The 24,373-nt window shown below is 38.6% G+C and overlaps 1 protein-coding gene across 11 annotated transcripts in view; it reads left to right on the top strand.

The window, feature by feature from the left end:
- RAP1GDS1 (Rap1 GTPase-GDP dissociation stimulator 1) overlaps positions 1 to 24,373 on the top strand; it is an 86,675-nt gene that overhangs the window by 29,013 nt on the left and 33,289 nt on the right. For 5 of the 11 annotated variants that reach the window (XM_071742792.1, XM_071742787.1, XM_071742785.1 and 2 more), the window contains 2 exons: positions 14,110 to 14,232; positions 19,230 to 19,355. In XM_071742792.1, coding sequence (XP_071598893.1) covers positions 14,110 to 14,232; positions 19,230 to 19,355 — 249 coding nt within the window. Of the gene's footprint in view, positions 1 to 14,109; positions 14,294 to 19,229; positions 19,356 to 24,373 lie in introns of those variants that run through there. The other 6 variants (XM_071742789.1, XM_071742788.1, XM_071742795.1 and 3 more) reach the window with 3 other exon arrangements.

The following is a 24,373-nucleotide window of genomic DNA, read 5'->3' as shown; positions in this document are numbered from 1 at the left end:
GGGAATTAAGTGGGTTAGATGGGACAGTTTATTCAGCAGCTTGCTGGTGATTAAGGAGCCTATATATCAAAAGTGAGTTAGATACTCTGATATCTAAGTTTTGCTGAGTCTCTTTGGAAAACAGGCTTTAGTTCTCAAGAGTGTTTGATGATTAAGAAAAAAAAATTCTCATGGGAGGGAGGTGTCTATTTTGGACAAAAATTGTGTGAATAGTGTTACGTTTAAAAGACTTCAGAGATGGAGGCAAATTGCATGCAATAGATGGATTCAGCAAAAAGATCAGAATCAGCTTTTTAAACACTGCAGTCTCTGAATCATTATTGGGCTACCAGCATACTATCACGATCCTGTCTTTGGTCAAACACCCAGTGAATGTCCTTTCTTATAGTTCTCATCCATCCAGATAACATCTTAATATGAATTTTATTTACTGACTTATTTAAAGTTACAGTGTGTATTATTATATATATGAGATATATAGAGAACAATAGAATCTTTCAGGTTGGAAAAAAACCCTTGGGATCAAGTCCAACCACCATCCCTGCTCCACAGAGTTCTCCCCTAAACCAAGTCCCCCAACACCACATCTAAACAACCCCTAAACACATCCAGGGATGGTGATTCAAACACCCCCCTGGGCAGCCTATTCCAGAGTCTGACCACTCTTTCTGTGGACACATTTTTTTCCTAATGTCCAGCCTAAACCTACCCTGTTACAGCTTGAGTCCATTCCTTCTTGTTCTATCACTAATTACCTGTGAGAAGAGACCAGCACCAACCTCTCTACAGTGTCCTTTCAGGTAATTATAGGGAGTGATGAAGTCTCCCCTCAGCCACCTCCTCCTCAAACTGAACACTCCCAGTTTCCTCAGTCATTCTTCATAAGATTTATTCTCCAAGCCTTCCAACAGCTTCATTGCCCTCTTCTGCACTCACTCCAGCACCTTGATAGCTCATTTATATTGAGCTCTATCTATATATCAATATATATATGTATATTGTGTATGATATATTATATATACCATGTACACATATATATCATATTATATATAATATATATATATCATATATATATATATTATATATCATATTGTATATTTTATATATATATATATGTATGTATATTGTCCCAAAATTGGACACAATACTCCAGGTGTGGCCACACCAGTGTTGAGTACAGGGGGGCAATCACCTCCCTGCTTCTTCTGGCCACACTATTTCCAACACAAGCCAGGATGCCATTGGATTTCTTGGCCACCCAGGCACACTGTTGGCTCATATTCACCAACTTGTCAATGAGATTCCCCAAGGTCCTGGCAGATTTCCAGCCACACTTCCCAAGCCTGTAGCATTGCATGGGGCTGTTCTGGTCTGTGTCACCATTACTTCTGGCTGAGTTTGAGATAACAAATAAAACTGAGGACTTTAGGATCAAAGGGACAATGATAACAGAAGAATAAGAGATAAATGTATATTAGAAAAGCTTTAGAATAATAACAACATACCTCATTTTTTGTGGACTTCCTTCAGCATTCCCACTGAAGTCAGCTGGCATAGCCTGCAGTAATGAGGACATGCAGTACCATTAGTCTGGATTCCCAGATAGTAAAAATCAAAACATCTTTCACCTCATCTACCTCATTCACCTAAGCTGAGATTCTGTCACAGAAACATACCCACCAGCATCTACCATTTCTAGATAGCTAAACTCTCCATAATGTAGATTTTTAAAGGAAGGCTGTGGGGCATAATCCATAAGCAATGTTGGAAGGAAAGAAGTCAGCCACACACTGCATGAAATACTGCCTTCTACTGAAATCAGGAGGTGAAATTCATGTTGTGTGTGTTCTCTTTTAAATGCTATATATTAAAACAAATTACTACGTTGTCTGCCTCATGGAATTTGGATTTTTTCCATATAGACATGGTTTCACGTATGACTGTCAAGAAAGGATTTTGTTGATCTGGAAGCAGACTGTTTACAGTAATATGAAGCACAGAATGATCACAACAATCAGAAAAGGCAAAAAACAAGGAATTACTTTGTCAGAGAATACGGTTCTGAGGTTCTGCAGCATTTTTGTGATTCAGCAGACAAAAAACCCAAAAACCTTCAAAATTTAACTGTGCATTGCAAAATTAAATTTAATTGTGTTTAATATGTGAGAATTCTTTACATTATAATTTGAGAATTTTTACAAATAGGACTTAGTTTCTTCCTCCTCCTGCAAATGTGGTGTCATAGTTTAGGCCCAGGTGGTAGCAACTGGGCCTTTTCTTGCTCAACCTTCAACCCCACCATGGGACAAGGAGGAGAAAATCCACATTAATTGAGACAAGGATAGGGAGGTTTGCATTCCTAAATTACAGTAACAGGCAAAAAACAGGTCCAATTTGGGAAGGGAAGAAACTAATTTAACCTAAAAGGAGAAAAAGAAAACGTAGCCAGATCTTAATACCTTCTCCCCCACTCCCTTTGTCCTGGACTCATCCCTTCACTGCCGCCTCCCTCTCAGGGCACAGGGGACACAGGGGGAGTTCAGGGTCAGTTCCCCACACGGTGTTTCTGCTTCTCCTTCCTCCTCAGGGGAGGACTCCTCACGTTCTTCCCCTGCTCCAACGCGGGATCCCTCTCACGGGAGAGCCCTTCAGAAAACCCTGGGACCAGTAGTCCCTCCCGTGAGGTGCAGTCCCTCAGGAACTGCTCCAGCCCGGGCTGCCCACAGAGTCACAGCTGCTTCAGGAACAGTCACCTCCTCTGACACGGGCTCTTCCACGGCTGCAGAGCCACATCTGCCCCTCTCTGCAATCCCCCACAGGCTGCTGCTTTACATCTGCCCACCCGTGACACTTCAGGTGCTACAGATCCACTTTTATCCCACTGTGCTCCTTCAGGGACTGCTCCCCCGTGTTCCTCCATGGGCTGCAGGGGCACAGCCACCATCTCACCACAGGCTGCTGGGAAACCTCTGATCCAGCACCTTTCCCCCTCCTTCCTCACTGACCCTGGTGTCTTTCTCTGGCATTTCTCTCACTTAATCTTCTACTCCACTCTGCAGGTCCTTTTTATTATTTTTGAAGTTTTGTTTCCCCTTTCCTGAATATGTTACTCACAGAAGTGTGTCCAGCTCCCCGTATCTGCTCAGCCTTGGGCAGAGGTGGGGCAGGGATGGGCACCAAGGGAGCTTCCAGCAGCTTCTCACAGGAGCCCCCTCTGTGCCCCTCCTGCTTCCAAAACACCCCTGTGCTAACCCAGGACATGGGGTACAGCACCAAGCAGCTTATTTTGTAGCTGCTGTATAATACTGCGTAAAGAAACGGGTAGAATTCTGCAGAAAAATCCACAAGAGAAAACAGGAAGAGGGAGAGCTCTAGTAGGTGAACCTGGATATATTTTTCTCAGAGAAATGCAGTTCTGTCACTCCCCTGCTCTCTCTGCAGAAGGGCTCTTGATGTGCCTCCTCCTGGGCTTCAGGCTGCCCCCTGACCAACACACATATGTCACATAACTTGTCTGCAGCCCACAGCCCTCTACTTTGTGGCATTAGCCATAGTTAGGAGAGCTGTATATTTATTTGCTCTGAAATTTTTGCTAAGTATCTGTCATGTGCAGCAACTTTCGAATGAAAGTTATTGTTGTTTTTTTAAATAACAACTTAGAGAGGAACAGTCTTTGAAATCTCATTCTTCCCCTGTGCAGAAGTGGTACTGAAAGTTATACTTAAGACACAAAAGCAGTACATTTGCTTTTCCAGAGCAATCAGTGTGAAAAGCTGTAGGAAAATTGACAATATGCAGTGGCATCATTAGACTTAGTATATTAGTGAATATTAATTTTTTTAATAATAAGAAACAGCTTACTGTTACAAGCTCGAGTTACTTTCTATTTTAGAACCAAAACCTATCTTGTGAGTTTTGTTTTAAAAGTACAATGTTACATTATTTTACTACCCTGATTCAAAGAACAGAGTACTTAGAACTGAATTAGCTATATGTAGAAAAATATCTGTCTGTTAGACAGTGGGTGCTGCTTCATCCATTTATGATTTTATTGGCTCAGATACTTTCCATTTAACTCGTAATCAGTGGCAGGCTAAATTAACAGAAAAATTTATAGCTTAACATAGGCTTTGCAGCTTGGAATCTATTTAAAAATAATAAATGTTGGAGGACATTTGTTCAGCAGTATAACCAAAATAATACATTTTTATATATAAGCATGCACTAACATGAATTCTTATCTAACTGTTCTCACAGCTTACACCTGGTAGCAAGCTCATAGCATTCTCCAGGAGCCAAATTCCTCCAATTATTCCCAGGCTGTGTACTGGTCACACCACTCCGTTCCTTGCAGGATCAAGCAGTCTGTTTATGCAGTTCTATGTCACAGAGCTCCATCTGTTCTCCTGGTGTTTTTCCACAAAAAGCAACTTGTGAAAAGAATGAGTAAAGCACTTATGCACCTGAGAAGAGTATTTTGAAAGATTGTTAAGTTTATTGCTTTTCTGGAAAGAAATAGTAAATTATTTCTTTTTTATGCCACACCAATGAAAAATACACATATGTACTACTGGATTTTGGTAATAATAGGTTAATTGTATTATATACAGAAATACAACAGAAAAACATATCGGTCATAATTTTTTATCAATATACACAGATTTATACCTGTTAAGAGCTGTCTCACAAATATTTGGCAGTTTTGAGTTAAAATAGTGCAGTTATCCTAAGATCCTCAAATAGAGGTCCACAAGAAAGGATTGCCTGAAAAAAAGAAAACAAGAAGGAAAGAGGTTTTCTTTAAAACCACAGGCCTCCTGGGACATAATTATTGTAGTAATAAAAGGAAAATATAATGTTATTGTGAGTCTTGACATGCTGCATTTCAGATGCAAGAGGTTATAGCAGACATAATTAACCTACTTTTGACAGGTAAGAACTCTGAAAATCTGCTGAAAACATTATTTTTGGCTCTGATAAACTCAGCATAAGTGAAAATGCCCACTAATCCCAGTCTTCAGCACCTGGCTCTAAAAAATTTCTAGCACGTAACTGAAGTGCAGAGACTGGCACATATATTTGAAACATTTTTTAATACAAATTTTTGGGGAGGCTAAGAATGTAAGTTTGCAAGTTAGTGTGTAAAAAAGCAAAAACACACCAATAAAGATGAGTTTAAGTGAGGGGGGCAGGGCCTCAGTTTTCAATGGGATATGGAGATTTTTGGAAAGCTCATACAGTTCAAAGAAGGTTTAAAATAATGCACTTTACCTTGAAGATGTGATTTGCTACGATGCCCTATTTTCTGTTGAGTTATGCTGATACACAGTGACTCAAGGAACCACCAAATGACATATGAAAAATTTGAATTCCTGTTTGAAACTGGAAATTTCAGCATTATTCTAAGTCATGTCATTTTGCTCCCTATAATAAAAGGAGCTTCTTCACAATATTTTGTTTTGTTCAAAAAGATACTTTGTCTATATGCTGTAGCTATATTTTGTTTTAAATATACTTGTTGTGTCATATCAGACAAAATAACAATACTTTACAAAATTCTTGTGCAACCACTAGCAAATCTTTACCATCACTTCCTGCTGTTCCAACTGTATTTTGTTGAGACCATGAGCTCAGCCCTCCTCCTAAAACTTCTCTTCAGATTTTCTCTTGAAAGTTACTAATGGGTTTTTTAACTGTGTTGGTTCCTATTTGACAGAAGAGGATGTGTTAGCATCTGGAAAGCTTAAGCCAACGTGAGATTTCTGCAGACACTGCAGATTTCTCACATTCCTTCATCAGTGATGAAATTTTCTATCCAAATCCCTGAATCTTCTGTAAGCACTTGCTTCCAAAGGCATCAAGTTTCCTGCCTTTAATGTTTTGGTGGGTTTCCAGTTCTCACAACCATATGTTAACACACAGGTTATATTTGAGTTGGAAATTCTTCATTTTGTTCTGTTCTTTATAGCTGTGGCTTCCATATGTTGTTGAATTTAGCTAGGACTTGTGCTCTTCCTATTCTTGATGTTCCTTTTTATGATCTTCACTGGCCATAGAAGATGGAACAAGTCCTCTACTGGAGCAGAAAACTCATTGAGAATTTAGAGATGTAATTGTTAGATTAAGGCTCAACTGAAGAAAAAATCTATTCTCTGAAATTTTTAAATGTTTTATATTTGAGATTATAATGCCTCTGATTTATGAGAAAAGTGAGAACTTATTTTTATCTACTTGCTTTTTGAATGTGTTTGACAGTTCAGCATAAGTACTCTTACTCACTAGTCACATAAGTGGCTATCTACTAAACTTTTAGCACATGAGCATGCCCTCTGATTTCAGTAAAATCTTCTGCCACTTTAGCTGACAGAGGATTAAGCAACACCTATTTCATCTCTTGCTTATGTGATCCTCTCACTTATTACAGTAAAATTTTTGCTAACACTCACCTCAAGCATAGAAAAAATTAAACCATAGAAGTTTTTGTCCTGGCAAAGTTGTTCTAAGGTATAAACATTGTCTGAAATCACTTTTTTTTCCCACTGGCTAGACAATGCTCTTATGACTGGGAATGTTTGCACACCATTATAGCTTAAAACAAAACACCAACTGCCTATAGACCTTGTTCTGACCCTCACACTCTAGGATCAACTTTTGGCTGCTATTTTATCATATAAATAAAAGAGCACTCAGTATCCCCACAGATTTGACACACATTATTAACAACACAAGCCAGGGCACAAGCACATCAAGGTAGAAAAGCACAAGCCATGGTACCAGTTAGATCAGTAGCCTGTTAAACCAGCTGGTAACTGGCAGAATTAAGTCCAATGACAAACAGCATTTTTCACTCTCTTATTCCCTTTGATCTTTAGCATCTCCCTCTATTCTTAGCATCAGTCTTTCTTTTAGGTGGATTTTTGATCCTCCTCAGGCCCACCCTCCAGTTATCCCTGGTGTATATCACCCACCTGTGATCTTAGAAGAGGAGGGTGCCCACTGATGGATATAAACTCAGACACAGCAGACATGTGCCTACATGTTAGTCCTGGTACATAAGGGTCTCAGCCTGAATATTCAAACAAGGAGCAAACATTTACCTATCCATGAAAAAAAATATTTATCCATTTATATGTCCATTTATTATCCACTTCTATACCCACAAAAAGGAAAAATGCAGATAAAAGCAGCTAGAGCACCTTCTTCCTAAAAGTATTATTTGGTATTATTGCTAATTGTCTACTGAAATCTATAGCTATGTGCTGAAATGAAAGTATTTTTTGATGGCCTTAGTCCATTACAAAGATTTTACTCCTTTATTAATCTTGGTTTGTCTTGAAAACTACAAAATTAAAGGTAGCACTTACCATAGTACCTTGTAGAACTTGTGTTCTTTGGATATTGGAGACATGAACTGGTGTTTGTTTATCAACTGCTAAATCTCGATTCAACTTCTTTGGACTTCAGTGATGCAGGGATAATGTATTTAATGTCTTTTCAGTCTAAGGGAGAGGGAAGAAAAAGGAAGAAGTGAAACTATGTAGATGAATGACAAGGAACAAAGTGTGTACTTTTTTTTTTTTTTTTTTTTTTTTTGAGAAAGGAAATCGGAGAAGAACAGATTTAAAGATAAAATTTTTCAAAGAAAAACAACAAGCTAAATGCAGATACCTAAGAGGTGATGGATGCTCTATCTTCATAATTACCACTGCCTTCTACAAGAGCTGCTTATGCTCAGACTCTCTATGATTTAACTCAGTATGTTACTGCAGCACAAGTGCTTAGAACAGAGTAAAAGTAGTAAAAGGAATATAAAGGTTCTGATTCTGCCAGCATGTAAATAAGTTCTTACCTTTAAGTACATAGATTCTTACATTCTGGTAGTTCCACTGAGCTCAAGAGGTTTATTTCTATGTATAAAGATATTTACATGGCAAAGCACTTGCATGTTCAGAGCATATATATATATATATATATATATATATATATATCCTTTTTTAGCAGTTCCTTTGTTTTGGGTCACCATCAGTCTTGATTCTTATCTGTCATTAGCTGTCAAGGAAAGTGGTCTTTCTTCAAAGGTGTTTTTCTTAGTATGCTGGCTTTGCTGAGTACCACATAAACAAGTTTTTCTTGATAAGTAGTATAAAGCTGTAAAACTGAAGGAAAAAGCATGACATAAGCATTTAGCTTTTGCCATTGAATTATGTTTTACATTTTTATTAATAGAGATTAATATAACATTTAACAGAATTGGGAATACTTGACATGACTCTTCTTGGACTGAGCCAGGCCAGAACCGATTTTCTTTTTTAGTAATTTTACTTTTCAGTTAAGCCTCTTCTAAGTAATTGCGCTTTCTGAAGTGAACAGCATGGTTTTCAGATGGTGTCTGCTTCTAGGACTGATAACACTCCATGTTTGTAGCTATTCCTGCAGAATGGCATGCAGAAAAGCTCTTGGTTATACTCCTGAGGAAAAAAAAGGTCACTGCTTGGTTCTGCTAAAATAGAGGAAAACAGATAATACCTGTGACCCTCCTGCTAGAAGGAGCAGACCAGAGAGGTGACCAGAACTGACCAAAATATTCTGTCTTATACATCTCATACACAGTATAAAGCTGAGGGATCACAAGGATCAAGCTCTCTTCTATGGCTACCATCCTGGATTATCTTTTATCCCAATCTCTGCATTCCTGAATCTCTGTGTTCCTGCATCCACCTCCCATCTCCTTGTGAGGCCCAGAGGCCAGACCAGGACTTTCCTAAAGCCTCTCCTGCAGTCTCCATGGGGACATGGGCATTACTGGGGAGGAACACAGTATTGTTTCTATATATAGTTTTCTTTCTCATTATTCTTGTTTCATTAAAGCTGTTTAGTTTCCAACCCTTAAGTCTCTCTCCCTTTTCTTTTTTCCCCATTCTGGAAAGGGAGAGAGGTTAATAGAGAGCAGCTGTCATTTGTTTTATAGCCAGCTCAGCTCTAAACCTTGACAAACACCTAAAAAAACTTTGATTGGCTTGTATGTATAAAATCAAGCCTTATGCTCACTTAAATGCCAATAATGGATTACAGAGGAGAAAAATTTTGACAGGTGCATTTTTATACAGAAAGAGAGTTTTGGTGAGGAAATAAAGACAGTACATAAAACCCTGAGGAAGGTTTTACATGCTGCAGCTAAGGAAGGCTTAGGTCTGTTTTTGCACTAGCAAGGACAGAAACCATCTTAGCACAAATGCAGTTTCTACCAGATAAAACATTTCTTTGCTACAGTACCTTACACCATGTCCATCAGAGAGTAACATTAGCAACATAACATACTTTAATTATTTTTGTAGCTTTTGGCATCAGCAGGAAGGGTTTGCTGGTAATACAGTAGCAAACCAAAACCTGCATCTTAGACCAACACACTCCTCCAAGCAGAAATTTCTAGTTTGCCTCTGATACAGATAATCTCTTGGAGCAGAGCCAGAGGTTCAAATTGAATTGGGTCAGCTCAGCCAATTAAGCTAATTGTAGTCCATTAAGTTTACCTGAGAAGATGTCAAGTCAAATGCATTTCTGAATGTTGGAGATCCCGATGGATATTTTGCAAGAAAGTTTTGGCTCAAATACTTTGCTACAAAGTGTTCCTCATTTTTGCTGAAGCAGGATGTTCCTTGCATCTCAGTTTATGAAGCCATTGCCTTTTCATTACACTGTGTACTCATAATCCAGAAATGTTTCATTATAAGTGCTGTATATAATATATTATTTCAGTATGCCTGCTTAATTGGAAGATAGTAAATCAAGTTGTCTGCTTTTTATTGGGCTGTCTCCCAGTAAACTGGCATCCCCTAATGATACTGAATGGTAATCACTGCTGCTTGGTGGGATTATATTTTACGTAAATTCCTCTTAATAGTGATGTATTTAGTTAGTGCCAGATAGTTAAATGATGTTTATCCAAGTGTTAAATTCCAAGTGCTATTCATTGAATACACGATGTGCCAAATAAAGATTAAATATTATATATTTTTTTCTTTGCAGAAGGCATCAGTGAATAGCAGTTCCAGATAATAGAATTGGCAAATTTATTTTTAGAATGCATTTTTTAAATGCAATGCAGAAGAAAAGGAAATTTTATTTGGAGATCAGAATTTCAGGTCTGAAATTTCATTCTTAGTTTTGTCCCAGTCCTATATCATTTACAAACATGATCTTTTCAGATTAAATTTTTCTTAAGCTACTTTGGCAGCAAAACTTTTTAAAAACATCAGTAGCCAAAAAATTCCTTTGTGTGTAGATGTACTTCTCCAGTAACCACTGGGCAGAGTAAGCATCTGACCTTGCTTGAGAACACTTTTAAGAGACTGCTTAGGAGGAATATGAAACATTTCCTACATCTATAATACATGATTTTCAAATCTGGCTTGATTCTTAAACTAAATCAAATTTGGAAAAAGGACTCTCTGGGCCTAGGATTTCTGTTATACAGACAGACAAATGCAAGCATGAGAATGCTTAGGGGGGAGAAGGGGAAATAAAAAAACTAAATCTACCAAACTGTGCATGGGGCTCTAATCTGGATCCAGCTGAGGAATATAGGTGTTCCGAGCTGCTTAACTTTAATATTCTGCCTTGTGCTGCAGCATATCTGTGGAAGTATCAATCCACATATTTCTTCACTGAAGGCAAAGCTGTCTTACAGCTTTATTATTTTACTTCACTGATACCTGCAGTGGGCAATTCACCCTGAAATTCACTTTCATTCTTTGGATAGAGCTTTTGAAGAATGTGATCAGTGGGAATCATGCAGACAGTTGGTAAATCTGTCTCTCTCCATCTGTCCTTGCTTCCTTGTTGGACCTGGGATTTTAATTACAAACATCTGTGCACTGTCTCTGTTTCTTCATTAAAAAATGGGCATTGAAGTTGCCCTGTTGCTGCTAGCAAAGACAGAACAGAGCAAACACCACAATGGAAACATTTGCACAGCCAAGGGAGAATCCTCCCTCTCTGCCTCCTAGGGTTCTAATTTGAAGGATAGGTGAGCAAGCAGATTGTATCTGGGGGGATTTTCCCATGTAACCAGGAGCATGCCAAAAGGAAATTATATTTATATTTATTTCTGTATGTAAATTATTAGAGGATTTTTTTTTTCCTGTAAAAATAACTCTTGATAATTGGGAATAGTCTTTTTGGCTAAGGTATGCTAAGCAAAAGCCTCCTTATCAGTGGTGCACTCTTTGTTCCTTGAGAGCATGTCATTTGTTTCACTGAGGTTTTTTACAGCTCACTTTTTGTGCTCTTACAATCAGACTAAAACTTTGATTTTGTGGTTTGGAAAACACAGGAGGAGGCTATGGAGAGAGGGACAATGCTTCTAGGAGGAGGCCATATGAGGAGAGAGCATCAATTCTTGGTCATGTGAACTGTGAAGCTTTTTTACTGTTGTGGTTAGGAGGATGTACCAGTTAGAAAGATATCCCCTGCTCCTTTCCTTCTCCTCCCTTCTGCTTTCTGGAAGAGCAGATGGACGGTTCCTTTCATGATAAACGTGGCTCATCATTATTTATTCAAGTGTTCATCTTTCTCTTTCTGATAAGAGGACATGTAGGAGGGACATTATAAAGCCAAGGTAATTTTCTGCAGTAGTTTCAGAAGGTTTATAAAGCATCTTTGCAGCTAGAAATACATGTATTTTTCAAAAGAGTACACAGAAAACACGGTTGGCTTAATAAAGAGGGCACTCATGAAGTTGCCTATTTACAGTTCTGTGCTGTGCATAATTTCTCATGTAAAGCTCCACAAGATGGGAATTGTTGCAGTGCTGGCCTGTGCTGATATTGGGCTTTATCTAACCCCTTAGCTTGAACTCAATTTTCATAGAGAACAGGAACAGTGAACCTGTAGTTTTCTTCTGCTAGCAAAACCAAGGTAGTAGCACTTTTGTCAGATAGGTCTTGTATTTCCCTTCCCCCTTTCTGCCTTTTCTTCCACTGGAAGGTGGACAAAATGATGCAGAGGAAAAAGACTGAAAAGAGAGGAGTGTAATTTCACAGGAAGTGAAGAGGGGAGACAGTGTAAGTTTAATTTGATACACACTGGATTTGATTTCAGCTACTTAATTAAGCAGTCTGATAGCCACAGTGCCCAGCTCTCTAATCTAGGGCATTAAAGAACTTCCTGCCCACACCCTCTAGTATTCTGACTTCAGGCACTGCAAAACCCATGAAAACCAAGGATATTGACATTTTAATCACCCAACTATGAGATTTTGGCACTATGTGATCTAACATAACCTTTGTCTTGATATCTAGTGATATAAAGAGACATCTAAAGCTGCAGCTTTATGTGCTGGGTTCTGTTCAGGGTCAGCTCAAGTGGATCTCTCCCATGCTCAGAGGCAATCAGGAGGGGTTGTCCTGGAGTTATCACAAGTCAAAAATCGGTTGCAGCCCTGAGAAAGGCGATAGGGGTGAGGAGGAGGAGGAGGAGAAGGAGGAGGAGGGAGCAGGTGATGAGCCCAGTGACATAAGCAATTCACAGGTAGAACACAGCAAAAGGGTGGTTGCAAACTCTGTTGCCCTAAAAGTCTAGGTAGTTGTGGCATTTACTTGTTCAGGGGAAAACTACAAGATATTGTTTTTTTAAAAAAACACTAGGTTAGTGTAAGGCTCCTGCCTTGTTCAAGATTATGTATTATCCCTCTCTTCATTCCTGGATTTGAAAAATAACATAAAAACCTAAAATCCATTGATAACTACCCTTACTGCCCAGCCTGATTGCCCTCATAGCTCTTATGCCAGAGTAAGGTTGCTTCTAACAAATCACAAAGTGCTGTTCAGAGGCCTGTCTTCCCAACTCTGACACATCTATAGCACTTTCTCACTGGTACTGGCAAGATCTAGCAATGTTTTTTTTTTCTATTTTAACTTACAAATACTGTAAAGCTGAAAATTTTAAGTAAGGTGAGGGGGGCTGTGCATGTTGCAGTGCTTAAAAATGCCCCTTTGACACAGGGTTGTTAAAAACCTGACTTGCATTCAGGTGGATTTGTTTTGCTTTGGAGAAGTCATCAATTAGAACATCTCATGTTTCCAATCAATGCAAGTAACTTCCATTATGAATGGATTAAGGAGCCATGCTGCTTTCTAATATAGCTGCTATGTGATGCTATTGTATGTCACACTAAGATTCATCTCAAATATACCATTACTCAAAAGCATTAGCAAAACGTGTTTTAGCATGTTACCTTATCTTTAAGTGCAGTTGAATAGGTGTTCATTTTCAGTTTGCTGCAATGCTGAGTGTGACCCTGCACAATTCCTCTCTGCTATAGCTCAGCAGAGTAACACTGAAGTTATTCAAGCTGAGTGTAAGACGAGTCTAGACCAAGATCTGTTTAGCTCTCCCTTTTCTCCAGTTCCTGACTCCCACAATACATTGGGCTGTCTTCTCAGCTCTAAGCCTGGAATATTTCCAATAATTCATCACTTCAGAGTACTGTTCCTTGGCTTTTGCATAATATTTCAGGATGCTGTATATTACTACATGACCTTTAGTCTTTCTACTGGTTACTCCAGTAGTTTCCTTATGTATGCATGATTATATATATCATGCATACATAGATTGGATATTAGGTTGGATAGGCTGGATACTAGGTTGGATATTAGAAAGAATTTCTTTATGGAGAGGGTGATCAGACATTGGAATGGGCTGCCCAGGGAAGTAGTGGATTCTCCATCCCTGGAGATATTTAAAAAGAGACTGGATGTGGCACTCAGTGCCATGGGCTGGGAACTGCAGCGGGAGTGGATCAAGGGTTGGACTTGATGATCTCTGAGGTCCCTTCCAACCCAGCCAATTCTGTGATTCTATTATCCTATCTGTATTTACTTTTATAACACACTCACTTTATGAAGCTCATCTGGAATGCCAAAGTATTAAGTTCTGTGAGCACATCATATAACATGAATAAAATGACTGAAAAAGCAGTTGGCTTAATATATGGGAAAATCAATACTTTAATAATTACCTTTTAGAAGACTTCTCTTCTACTTTTCCTTCTTCTCTTCCCCAAAAGCAAGCTGATGCACAAGTCATTTTTCTCTGATGTGTTTTTTTCAGATATGGAGACAAGTGAAAAAATCCAGAAAAGTGGAGTTCTTCAGGTGTTCGCCAGTCTGTTGATGCCACAATCTTCCTGCACAGCCAAAGTAGCTAACATCATAGCAGAAGTAGCCAGAAATGGTGAGGTTTTCTACAAGAACTTTTCTGCTGGAACATCTTCAGTTTTTCACCTCACTTGTCAGTATGTTTTACTTCATTTATGTTTTAATTTTGTCGATTAGACACTTTCATATCCCTCCCTTTCACTCTTTTCGGTTTTGTCAGATTTTGTCGCTCTGGTTTTTAATACAATCACACCAGCATTTGGCTGATGGAATGTTTTTAGTCCTTACTTCCATGCTCCTAGTTTTAAGAAAATCTAGAGTATAATTTATTGGGCAGAAATAGCATGCCACTGGCTTTATGAAATGCATAGAGAGGAAAAAAATGTGCATCATTTTTGCATCCAGTTACACATAGTTCATTGAGTTGCAGCAGTAGCATATATACAGGGGGTCAAGGGATTTTTTGTTCTGAGATTTTTGATAATATAGCTACAGTTATGATGCCTTTGATACCACATGAGAACCAGTTTCTCCTACCTAAAGAGCATTATATGGATTGAGAGCCTAAAATCCCAAATGAGAATCAGGGGTTCATTTTGGTATGTATTATATACTAACAGTCACATAATATAGAAGATAATCTAAAACTATTCATTTACTTCTTGTTTGCTTGTTTGCTTGCTTAAAGAGAGTTATCTTAAAAGATCACCTAATATCCTGCACACCTTGAGCTCAAAATAAAAGGCTTCATTTCTTCAGGGAGGTGCCACAGGCAAGACTCTGTGATGGGAGCAGAGAAGGTTTGGGGCTGCCTTTTCTCACTCCTTGAGTGCTGTCCCAGCCAAAGAGACACAGGTTGCATTTTGCACTTCCTTCACCAGAGGCCAAGCAGAGACATGTGGGATGCCTCTAAACTGCTGTCTGCATGCAGGCCTGGCAGCCAGATCTCTCCCCCTCCCTAGAAGGGGCCACATCACTGCTGACTGTTTCCACATTCCCTTTCTACCTTATCTTGGAAATCACAATACTAAAGCCTCCTAGTGATAGCCCCTTGTGTGATCCCCCCTCCAGGCAACTCACTTATTTTGAGACAGTGATATCTATGGATATTCAGAAACAATATTAACAAGAAAAGAATATATAATTTGTTAGCTTTTAAGTTTTAAAATTATTTAGATATCCTGTAGAAGTGTAAGCATAGAAATGTAAACTTTAAAATTTAAAAGTTTCAGAATTATATTCATTGCAACCTTACCAAATGCTTTTTCTGTAATACCTAAATTCATAATATATATATTTAAAATATTGCAGTCAACCATCTATCGTCACAGTCCTTTTGCCTCCTACTTCAGAAGGGGAAAAGAATAAAAAGTGTTTTTATGTATGTTCACAACAGATTAACTGATTACTCTGCATTGTTTCCTGCAAGATTGTCTTACAGAACATTTTAGCCAGTAACTTTCAAATCTGAATATATTACATCTTTCAGTAGTTTCTAACCTACCCTTTTTCCTCCCAGCTTTTATATTGCTGTCATGAGTGCTGTCTTCAGAAGAGCTGGTTTATCATGGAAAATAGCTTTTGTCTTTTTCTGAGAGTTATTAGCACATGTAAACAGAACACCTGGCAGCCAATGTTAAAGTGAAAATATTCAGAAATTATTTAAGGTTCTTAGTGCTTTCAGGACAGAGATGAGCTGGGTGTTTCTCTTTCCGGCTCTGTTGAAATAGTTCCTTAAGCAGGAGAGCAGAGAAAAAATCTTTTGGATTCCTCCTTTATAATATACAAGCATTTCATGCTTATACTGCATATTTTTTCACCAAGCTTCTGGGTACTTTGAGAAATCTGCATTATCATTATCTGCATTATCTGTATGCCTACAGGTAGTAGGCATTAAACCCAGGCAATTGAACTGATATCCCTGTGCCATACAGCACTGGCAGAGCTTGAAGTGACTCTGGGCTTTACTGATAAAAGAGCATGTTCTTCTTCCTCAAGAAGGACAGGGAAGTGCTTGAAAGAGTCCAGCGCAGAGCTACTAAGATGATTAAGGGAGTGGAACATCTCCCTTATGAGGAAAGGCTGAGGGAGCTGGGTCTCTTTAGTTTGGAGAAAAGGAGACTGAGAGGTGACCTCGTCAATGTTTTCAAATATGTAAGGGGTGAGTGTCAGGGAGATGGAGTTAGGCTTTTCTCAGTGGTGACCAGTGATAGGACAGGGGATAATGGGTGTAAATTGGAGCATAGGAGGCTCAAGTTGAATATCCGAAAAAATTTTTTTACTGTAAGGGTGACAGAGCCCTGGAACAGGCTGCCCAGGGGGGTTGTGGAGTCTCCTTCACTGGAGACATTCAAAACCCGCCTGGACACGTTCCTAGGCGATGTACTCTAGGGGGCCCTGCTCTGGCAGGGGGGGTTGGACTAGATGATCTTTCGAGGTCCCTTCCAACCCCTAGGATTCTATGATTCTATGATTCTATGACTTCTTCTCCTTTCCCATTGCCCTCATCTGGTCCCACACACACACAATCTGCTCACATCACATCCCTCTACTTGCCTCAGGTTTTTTGCTGTGTTTCATCTCCTTTTCACCTCCTTGTGCTCTTGCTCTGTTTTACCTCTCCAGTTCATACAACTCTTCCTTCTTCCAACATGAGCTCATGTTAGTCTCTCTCATTTTAAATATCCAAACACATAAAACTCCTTTTAGTCACTCCACTCTCCCCAGCTACAACCATGTCCTATTCCACTCTTAGCACACTGGAGGCTCAGGTGCACTTGCTATGTGTGGAGTTTCTCCTTTAAATCCTCTTCCAACATCTTTAGTCTTCTCTTCTTTGCCAGGTGAAGGAATAAGAACATAATCTTCACATTCTGTAACACAAACAGCACAGTTCCATTTCTCTTTCAAAATGTTGTCCTCCTTTAGCTTATATTAGTCTGTCCTCAGTGGTTCTCCTCCTGACTTCTTAAGTGATTTATCACTGCTTCTTTCAAAGGATCTGCTTCATTTCCCCACCAGGTCAGTGGAAACTTTCTAAATGACTCTGTTCTTGGTTACCTTCTCCTTTTTCTATTCCTTCTGTATAGCATCATCTGTAAATACAGTTGCATTTACCACATTTTTATTGTTATCTCACGGATCTATTTTGCTATATATAGCACCATTTCTTTTACTTCTTGCCCATATATGAGTTTGATAAATATGAGTTTGTTCAGTATACTGGCTAAATATTTTGTTGCTGAATGCGAGAGGGATAGCTTCTGCTTACCTCAGATGGAGGGAGGTTGAATGAAAGTTTTTATACTCCTTTTGACCACATTAGCAAGAACCTAAGTGTACAATAGGACAGACTGAGACCTCTCAGTCTTTTAGGTGAGACCAAGTTTTTTTTTCTAGAAGAAAATAAATAACTCTGACTTTGATGATGCAGACACCATGGTGAATCAGTGGGTGTGAAAGAAATTGATGGAGGGAGAAGCTGAAAAACAGAATAATTTTTGTAGGCAATGAAGATAAGAGGCTGAGGGGACAGAGATGAAAGAGAGAGGAATGTAATACATTTATTAAGTAAACATTGAGATGAAGATCAAAGTGGGTGATAAAGAGACAAGTAAAACTTACAAGGACAGTTTTAAAGAACAGATGTCTGATATATTTTGTGTTCATTAGAATGGATACCACCACCATTTATTAGCACACAGTACTAGCATCTGTCTTGTTATAAAATATTGCAGTATGCTAGGAAGGTGGATCAAGTGTGCTGCCTACTGTCTGCTGTTGGACCTGTGCAAGTAACTGCTGATTCTGCTTCATCTACTTGTTGATACAGGAATAAAGTTTATCATCATGTGAGCATCACTTACTTCTATGACCATTATTTCTTTAGCTGAAATAACACTGCAGGATTAACTACAAAAGATACAAGATTCTGTAGATACCGAAATATAAGAGAACACTGTAATAGGTGAAGCACAGGGAGTATTTAAGAAGATATATTTGTATTTCAAGCACTGTATGAAATCTTTTGAGTTATTGGCACAAGGGCTTCTGTTGATTCAGAATCAGAAAAACTTTCTCACCTCTTTCATGAGGATTGTACACCCTGGCTTATTATGTCTTATAAATGGCTAACACAAAGGTGAATTGGTTTTGGAAAATCCTTCATAGTCTAGAATCAGGAAAGACATAATTTGCGATTCACAACAAATCAAAAAGGTACTGAACTTTTTACTGTTACATTGCTACAACTTTGGAGGGTGTTCTGTAGTAAACTATTCAGTAACTACTGGTCTATCAGGTTGTTGCTTCTGTAAACTCGCCTCATAAAATGTGAAGCACAGTGGCTGCCAAGCTCCTTCTAGAAAGTAGTCCTTTATCTCTCTGACACCAGGATAATTCTCTATGACATAAATGGATATAAAATAATACTCTGGTTCTCTGTGGCTTGGAGACATAGCAGGAAGGAAGGACTGAGAGCTTCCCAAATCCTCTAGCTTTCCTGCCATGATGGGCAGCAGTTAGACTACACCAATGGATTGGCCTCTAGGCTCCCATAATCTCACTCGTATGTCTCATTCTTCTATTTTCTTTTCCTTATTTCTTACCCAAGTCTGTTACTTAGCTTTAATTCATTTTTTATTATTATTAATGCAAAATCATTTCAGAAATTCTAATTAAGGAAATAGGGAGTAAAAAAGTTAACTTTTGTGTTATTTAGTAATTGTAATTAAAGTTGAATTTTTTGGAGTGGAGAGAAAGGTTGTGAATTCACTGTTCTTTCCAGCACTTCTTTATGATGCTGAAAACATACTCAGTCTGAGCTCTGCTAAATTGGGTTCCACAGAAGTCAATTAAATACTCTTAATTCCTTCTACGTTAAGGAATAATGGAAAGAAAATAAGCCCAAATACTGACTTGGGCTTATTCTCTAGAAACTTGCCTAAGAACTGACACTGTTTGTTTGTACATACGTTTCTTCTCACCAATGGCCCACTTGCAATGCCAGTGTTACTAGAACAGATGAAACTGAAAACTCTTGGCTTGCTTTAACAGGCTTTGCATTCTTTGCAGAATTTATGAGGAACCCATGTGTGGATGCTGCATTGATCCCTCCTCTGGTGCAGCTGTTAAACTGCAAAGATCAGGAAATATTGCTTCAAACAGGACGTGCCCTGGGCAATATATGCTACGATAGCCGTGAGTGTTGAAATATGCCATATTTTGTAGCTGTTCTTCTAGAAGGGAAGGGGATGTTATCGTGTTCTGTGCCTTGTGTCCTGGGGGGGGTCATTTTCCTCTTGTCTTGATTTTTATTTACCACATGACTTGTTCTGATTGCATGGAGCAACTGAATGTCACACTTGCATTATGCTTTTGTGGCAGAAAAATGACAAAAGGAACTGTTACAATATTGTGATACAACTGCATATAAGAATAGATTTGTGATCATGTTTTGGTTTTGTTTTTTTTAAACATAATGAGCTAGATTTTCAAAGAGCAGGTGCTACATACACAGAGGCCTTAATAGTTAATTCTTCCTCAAGCAGAATATCCCAGAAGGGAATAGACAGAGTCAGAAGGGAATATTCCTATTCTGCCTGTCTCAAAATTGTGCAGAGCTACACGTGTCTGAACTGATGCCTGAGCTATGTTGCTGCTATTCAGACTTCTTATGTGGCCAGTCAATTGCTCTAAGATTACCTATTGGTATTTTTGATAGTAAAGGGCTGTGGAGGCAGGGGAAGGGGAGGTTTTTTAGCTTTTCATGGATACAATAGATTTTGCAGTGCCAAGTAACAGAGCTTTGAAATGGAAGTGTGACTGTGTGCTGGTTACATGCAGGGATACATCAATTCCAAAACTAAACCAGTGGCTGCAGTGGTTTTTGCAGCCCCATTATACCTCACTTTGAATATTTTTATAAAAGACAGTGCATGATAAGTATGGTACAGAAGCAGGGACACCAGGAACATCTTTCTATCTATGTGAAGGAATTAGAAGACCACGGATGTCTGCAGATGGGAAGTGAGATGACATTGTCAAATAATTTTGTTATCTTGAGATTTAGTGCCTTATTTCATATGGCAAGAAACGTTATTTTTTACTATGTGTTGTGTTTACTAAAAGTTTTGCTGTTCTGAATAATGCCTGTTGAAAAAAACAGAATTATTAGTAGCCTTTCTCCATACTACTTTTTGTCGTGCTAGTTTGAAAATTTACATTTCACATTGTTTTATATTACCTTCCCTTTAATCAGATTTTCCATGTTGGATTTTCCATTTGCAGACAACTACTGCTTGATGATGCTAATGTATAATTCTTTCATTTAGGGTTTTCTTTAAGGTGACCAATCAACTGAACAGCTGGCTCCCCATGGAAACATCATGTAGAAGCTCTTGAGCTTCTGTTACATAACTTATTTACTGCATTTTATTTCAGGGTCATATGTGATACAAAGCTCCCTCCCTGGTATATTTCATATGAGTAAATCCTATGTAACTGTTTGTGTCATTTTTGTTCAAACTCCATTTTTTTCATGAAATACAATAAGGACACACAAAAATGGTTTCATAGTGAGAGGTATTGTGGGCTGCTGCTGGCTGTTACAGTGCAGGATTTATCCACTGAAGCTGCATTACATTTTGCCTTTTGTTGCCCTTCTGTGGAGAAAAACTGGCAGTGAGAAAATCTGTAGCAGGCAGTGCTGTGTTCTGTGTGCCATGTGTTGCTGTGCTCCTATGGGAGGACAGTCACTACCTTCCATCTGTATTTGAATAAGATTAATGAATTAAATGTAATAAAATGTCACAAAAATCAAGGCTAGCATCCTGGATTTGAATGGAAGAGGCTATTTACAGGGCTTATTTGTCAGATCCTCTCTATGTGACTTTATTTTGTTATCTTAATGTGTAATTAAATGTATGTAGTTACATACCTTTCTCCTGAATTCTTATTTAGGACAAATACTTTCAATATGCTTATTACTATAAAATTTAATATATAATTTAATATCAATATATTTAATATATTGGTGATATTAAAATTATAGATTATAATTTTTATATAATGGTAGTTTGTTACACACTTCAATTTAATACTTGCTGACAAACTATTTTCCTGTGTTTTTTTTATAGCGTGGAGCACACTATAGAAGCTAGCATAATTGTACTATAAAAGTGATAATTATAAGAGGAAGTGAAAGGCCAGCATATTTAAAGCCTGATTTAGTAGCTGTACAGACTGGAGGGAGTAATTCTGATTGACTTCAGATGAGATTAGATTAGACTCATTAGGAAATAATTCCTTCTTGCTGTTAAGATCATCCACATAGTCTGAAAGCTGTCAATGGGAAATGAGCTCTCCAGGTGTCTTGTAAGGGAAATGAAAAATTTCCCATTTTGCCCTTCCATAATATTCATTTTAATGTCAGTGCTTAGAGACCTCCTTGGGGAATCTCAATGCTATTCCAGCCACCCACAACTTGGTTTCTTCATGAAACCAGCAGCCTGGGTACACGTTCTAACCAGCCATACTTTATGATATAAACAGTAGCAGAATTGGAAAGAAACTAAAAGCACCAACTCATTCTAAAAGGCTCTCCTCTGACAGCTTGCCCAGAGTAGAAGTCCTATGAGGAGCAGCTTCTTCTCCTTAGTGGACTGTGACAGGACCAGAGGGAATAGATGGAAGCTGTGCCAGGGGAGGTTTAGGCTGGATGTTAGGAAACATTTTTTCACTGAGAGGGTTGTCAGGCATTGGGATGGCCCAGGACAGTGGTGGAGTCACCATCTCTGGAGGTATTTAAAAGGCATTTGGACCTGGTCCTTACGGACATGGTTTAGTAGCTGGATTATGGTTTTGGTCAAAGGTTGGACTGGATGATCTTGGAGGTCTCTTCCAACCTAAACCATTCTGTGATTCTGCCTTTTTCTGCAGGAAATTTACTGTACCCTTTTCTCGTTTCCCAAGCTGCACACTTCTTTAGTATCAACTCAGCCTTCCTTGTATTGCTGGCAGGACTCCTTGCTGAATTTCAGTGATTTGGCTTTTCACATAGACCCAGATCTCTCTTGATCCCAGCCTTAACACCAGATCATGAACATCACAGACTATTTGTTAAAAAAGATCTTAACCTGTGCTGCAAGTTCTGTATACTCAGCTGCCCAGTGTAGAAGGATGTGAAGAGTTTTTGCAGAGATCTGATAAGAAACTACCCAGTTGTAGAGTTACATCCATCTCCTCCCAGGAGCTTAGGTTAATATTTCAGGATCTAAAGCAGAAAAACAGACACTTCAGATTTAAACATACTGAAGAGAAGTCAAATCCAGTTTTCTTCAAAAAAATGGCATAACATAACATTTTTCATACCATATGGAAACCCAGCAGAATCCTAGTACACAACTGGTGTTGATAGTGGCATACCACAAGCTAATCACTTTCTGAAGGTCACCCTGATTCATGCAGCCAGGCACCATCTCACCACAATCTTTCACTTTTCATTGTACTGGATCCCACCAAATGCAAATGCCACCTACTAAGCTGTTTCCCAAGCAATACCATGAAATCAATACCAAAGGTTTGAATTTGTTGCTTGAAAGCTGATTCTTAAAACAGCTTACAGAGAATTAAAAGTCCATTTTTTAATGATGGCATTTTACCTTTAGATGTTTCCTCTCCAAGGCATGTCAGTCGTAGAAAACTACAGCATTTTTAAGTCCCTGATAATTCAATGTTTTTTTCAAGCCTCTGCAGCACAGGCATTGCATTATCTAGAAATACCATATGCATGTCAACACTTTCTCAGTAATATTTAGTACTTATCAGCTATTAATCATGAATGTTCTTAAGAAGCTGCTAAATTAATCTAATTTACTTATTTTATAGCTGGCCTAAATGGAATCAGAATTTTGAGGAAATCTTCCTAGAGCACCAAAAAAAGCCATTCAGTGGTGATATGAAAAACATGAATTCTCATTCTCAGACTATTACCCTTTTTTAAAAATTCTAAATACTAACTGTAGTGAAACAAGTGGCAAAATTCTAATGACTGAAGCCAAAACTTAACAGAAGCCCACATGGGGAAAAAAATAGTAAAAAAGCCAAACAAACAAACAAACCCAAGTTGCTATAGATTTGCATTTTTTTTCTCTCCTTTAATATGAAGGTATGACGCCTGATTTTCTGATTGTTTTTTTTTTTTTACAAGTATATAGGTATGATAAATCCTACTTATTTTTTCTGCAGCTCATTTGAATAAGCAGAATAAATACAAAAGAATTCTCTCAGTATAGGTACAAAGAATATGAAAGCAGAAACAAACCAGATTTTTTTTTCTGATTCTTTGTTACCTCTCCCTGCAGCATTTAATTCAGGGTCTGTAAAGTTTTTGTATTGCTCATATTCCAACACACTGGGAGAAACCTGCTTAATTTACAGTCAAACTAAAAAAAAAAAGAGGTGGAAGATGTTTCCAGGGTCTTAAGGGTCTTAAAGAGGTTTTTAGCAGATTTAGAAAGAAATCCTGCTTTATTCACTAGCTCTTGCTGCCATACTAAAAGCAAGTTAAGGATTCAAATTTTGTTTAAGTACTGAGCTATTTCTTTGTACTTCAAAGCTAAATAAAGTAGTCAAGACAAAAACTTGGGATTCCCCCAATATTTGGGCAGACTGAAAAAAGATCCTTATCAGGAAGAAAAGTTTTTAGAAATCCAGTAAGTGAACAACACAAGCTACATAACTCTTCTCCCTTCATTTCAACTTATCATAGAATCCTAGGGGTTGGAAGGGACCTCGAAAGATCATCTAGTCCAACCCCCCCTGCCAGAGCAGGGCCCCCTAGAGTACATCGCCTAGGAACGTGTCCAGGCGGGTTTTGAATGTCTCCAGTGAAGGAGACTCCACAACCCCCCTGGGCAGCCTGTTCCAGGGCTCTGTCACCCTTACAGTAAAAAAATTTTTTCGGATATTCAACTTGAGCCTCCTATGCTCCAATTTACACCCATTATCCCCTGTCCTATCACTGGTCACCACTGAGAAAAGCCTAACTCCATCTCCCTGACACTCACCCCTTACATATTTGAAAACATTGATGAGGTCACCCCTCAGTCTCCTTTTCTCCAAACTAAAGAGACCCAGCTCCCTCAGCCTTTCCTCATAAGGGAGATGTTCCACTCCCTTAATCATCTTAGTAGCTCTGCGCTGGACTCTTTCAAGCA

The sequence above is a fragment of the Heliangelus exortis genome, chromosome 4 (assembly GCF_036169615.1).
Source record: "Heliangelus exortis chromosome 4, bHelExo1.hap1, whole genome shotgun sequence".
Taxonomy (NCBI): domain Eukaryota; kingdom Metazoa; phylum Chordata; class Aves; order Apodiformes; family Trochilidae; genus Heliangelus; species Heliangelus exortis.
Note: the sequence above shows the minus strand (reverse complement) of the source record. Positions and strands in the feature narration are given on the sequence as shown.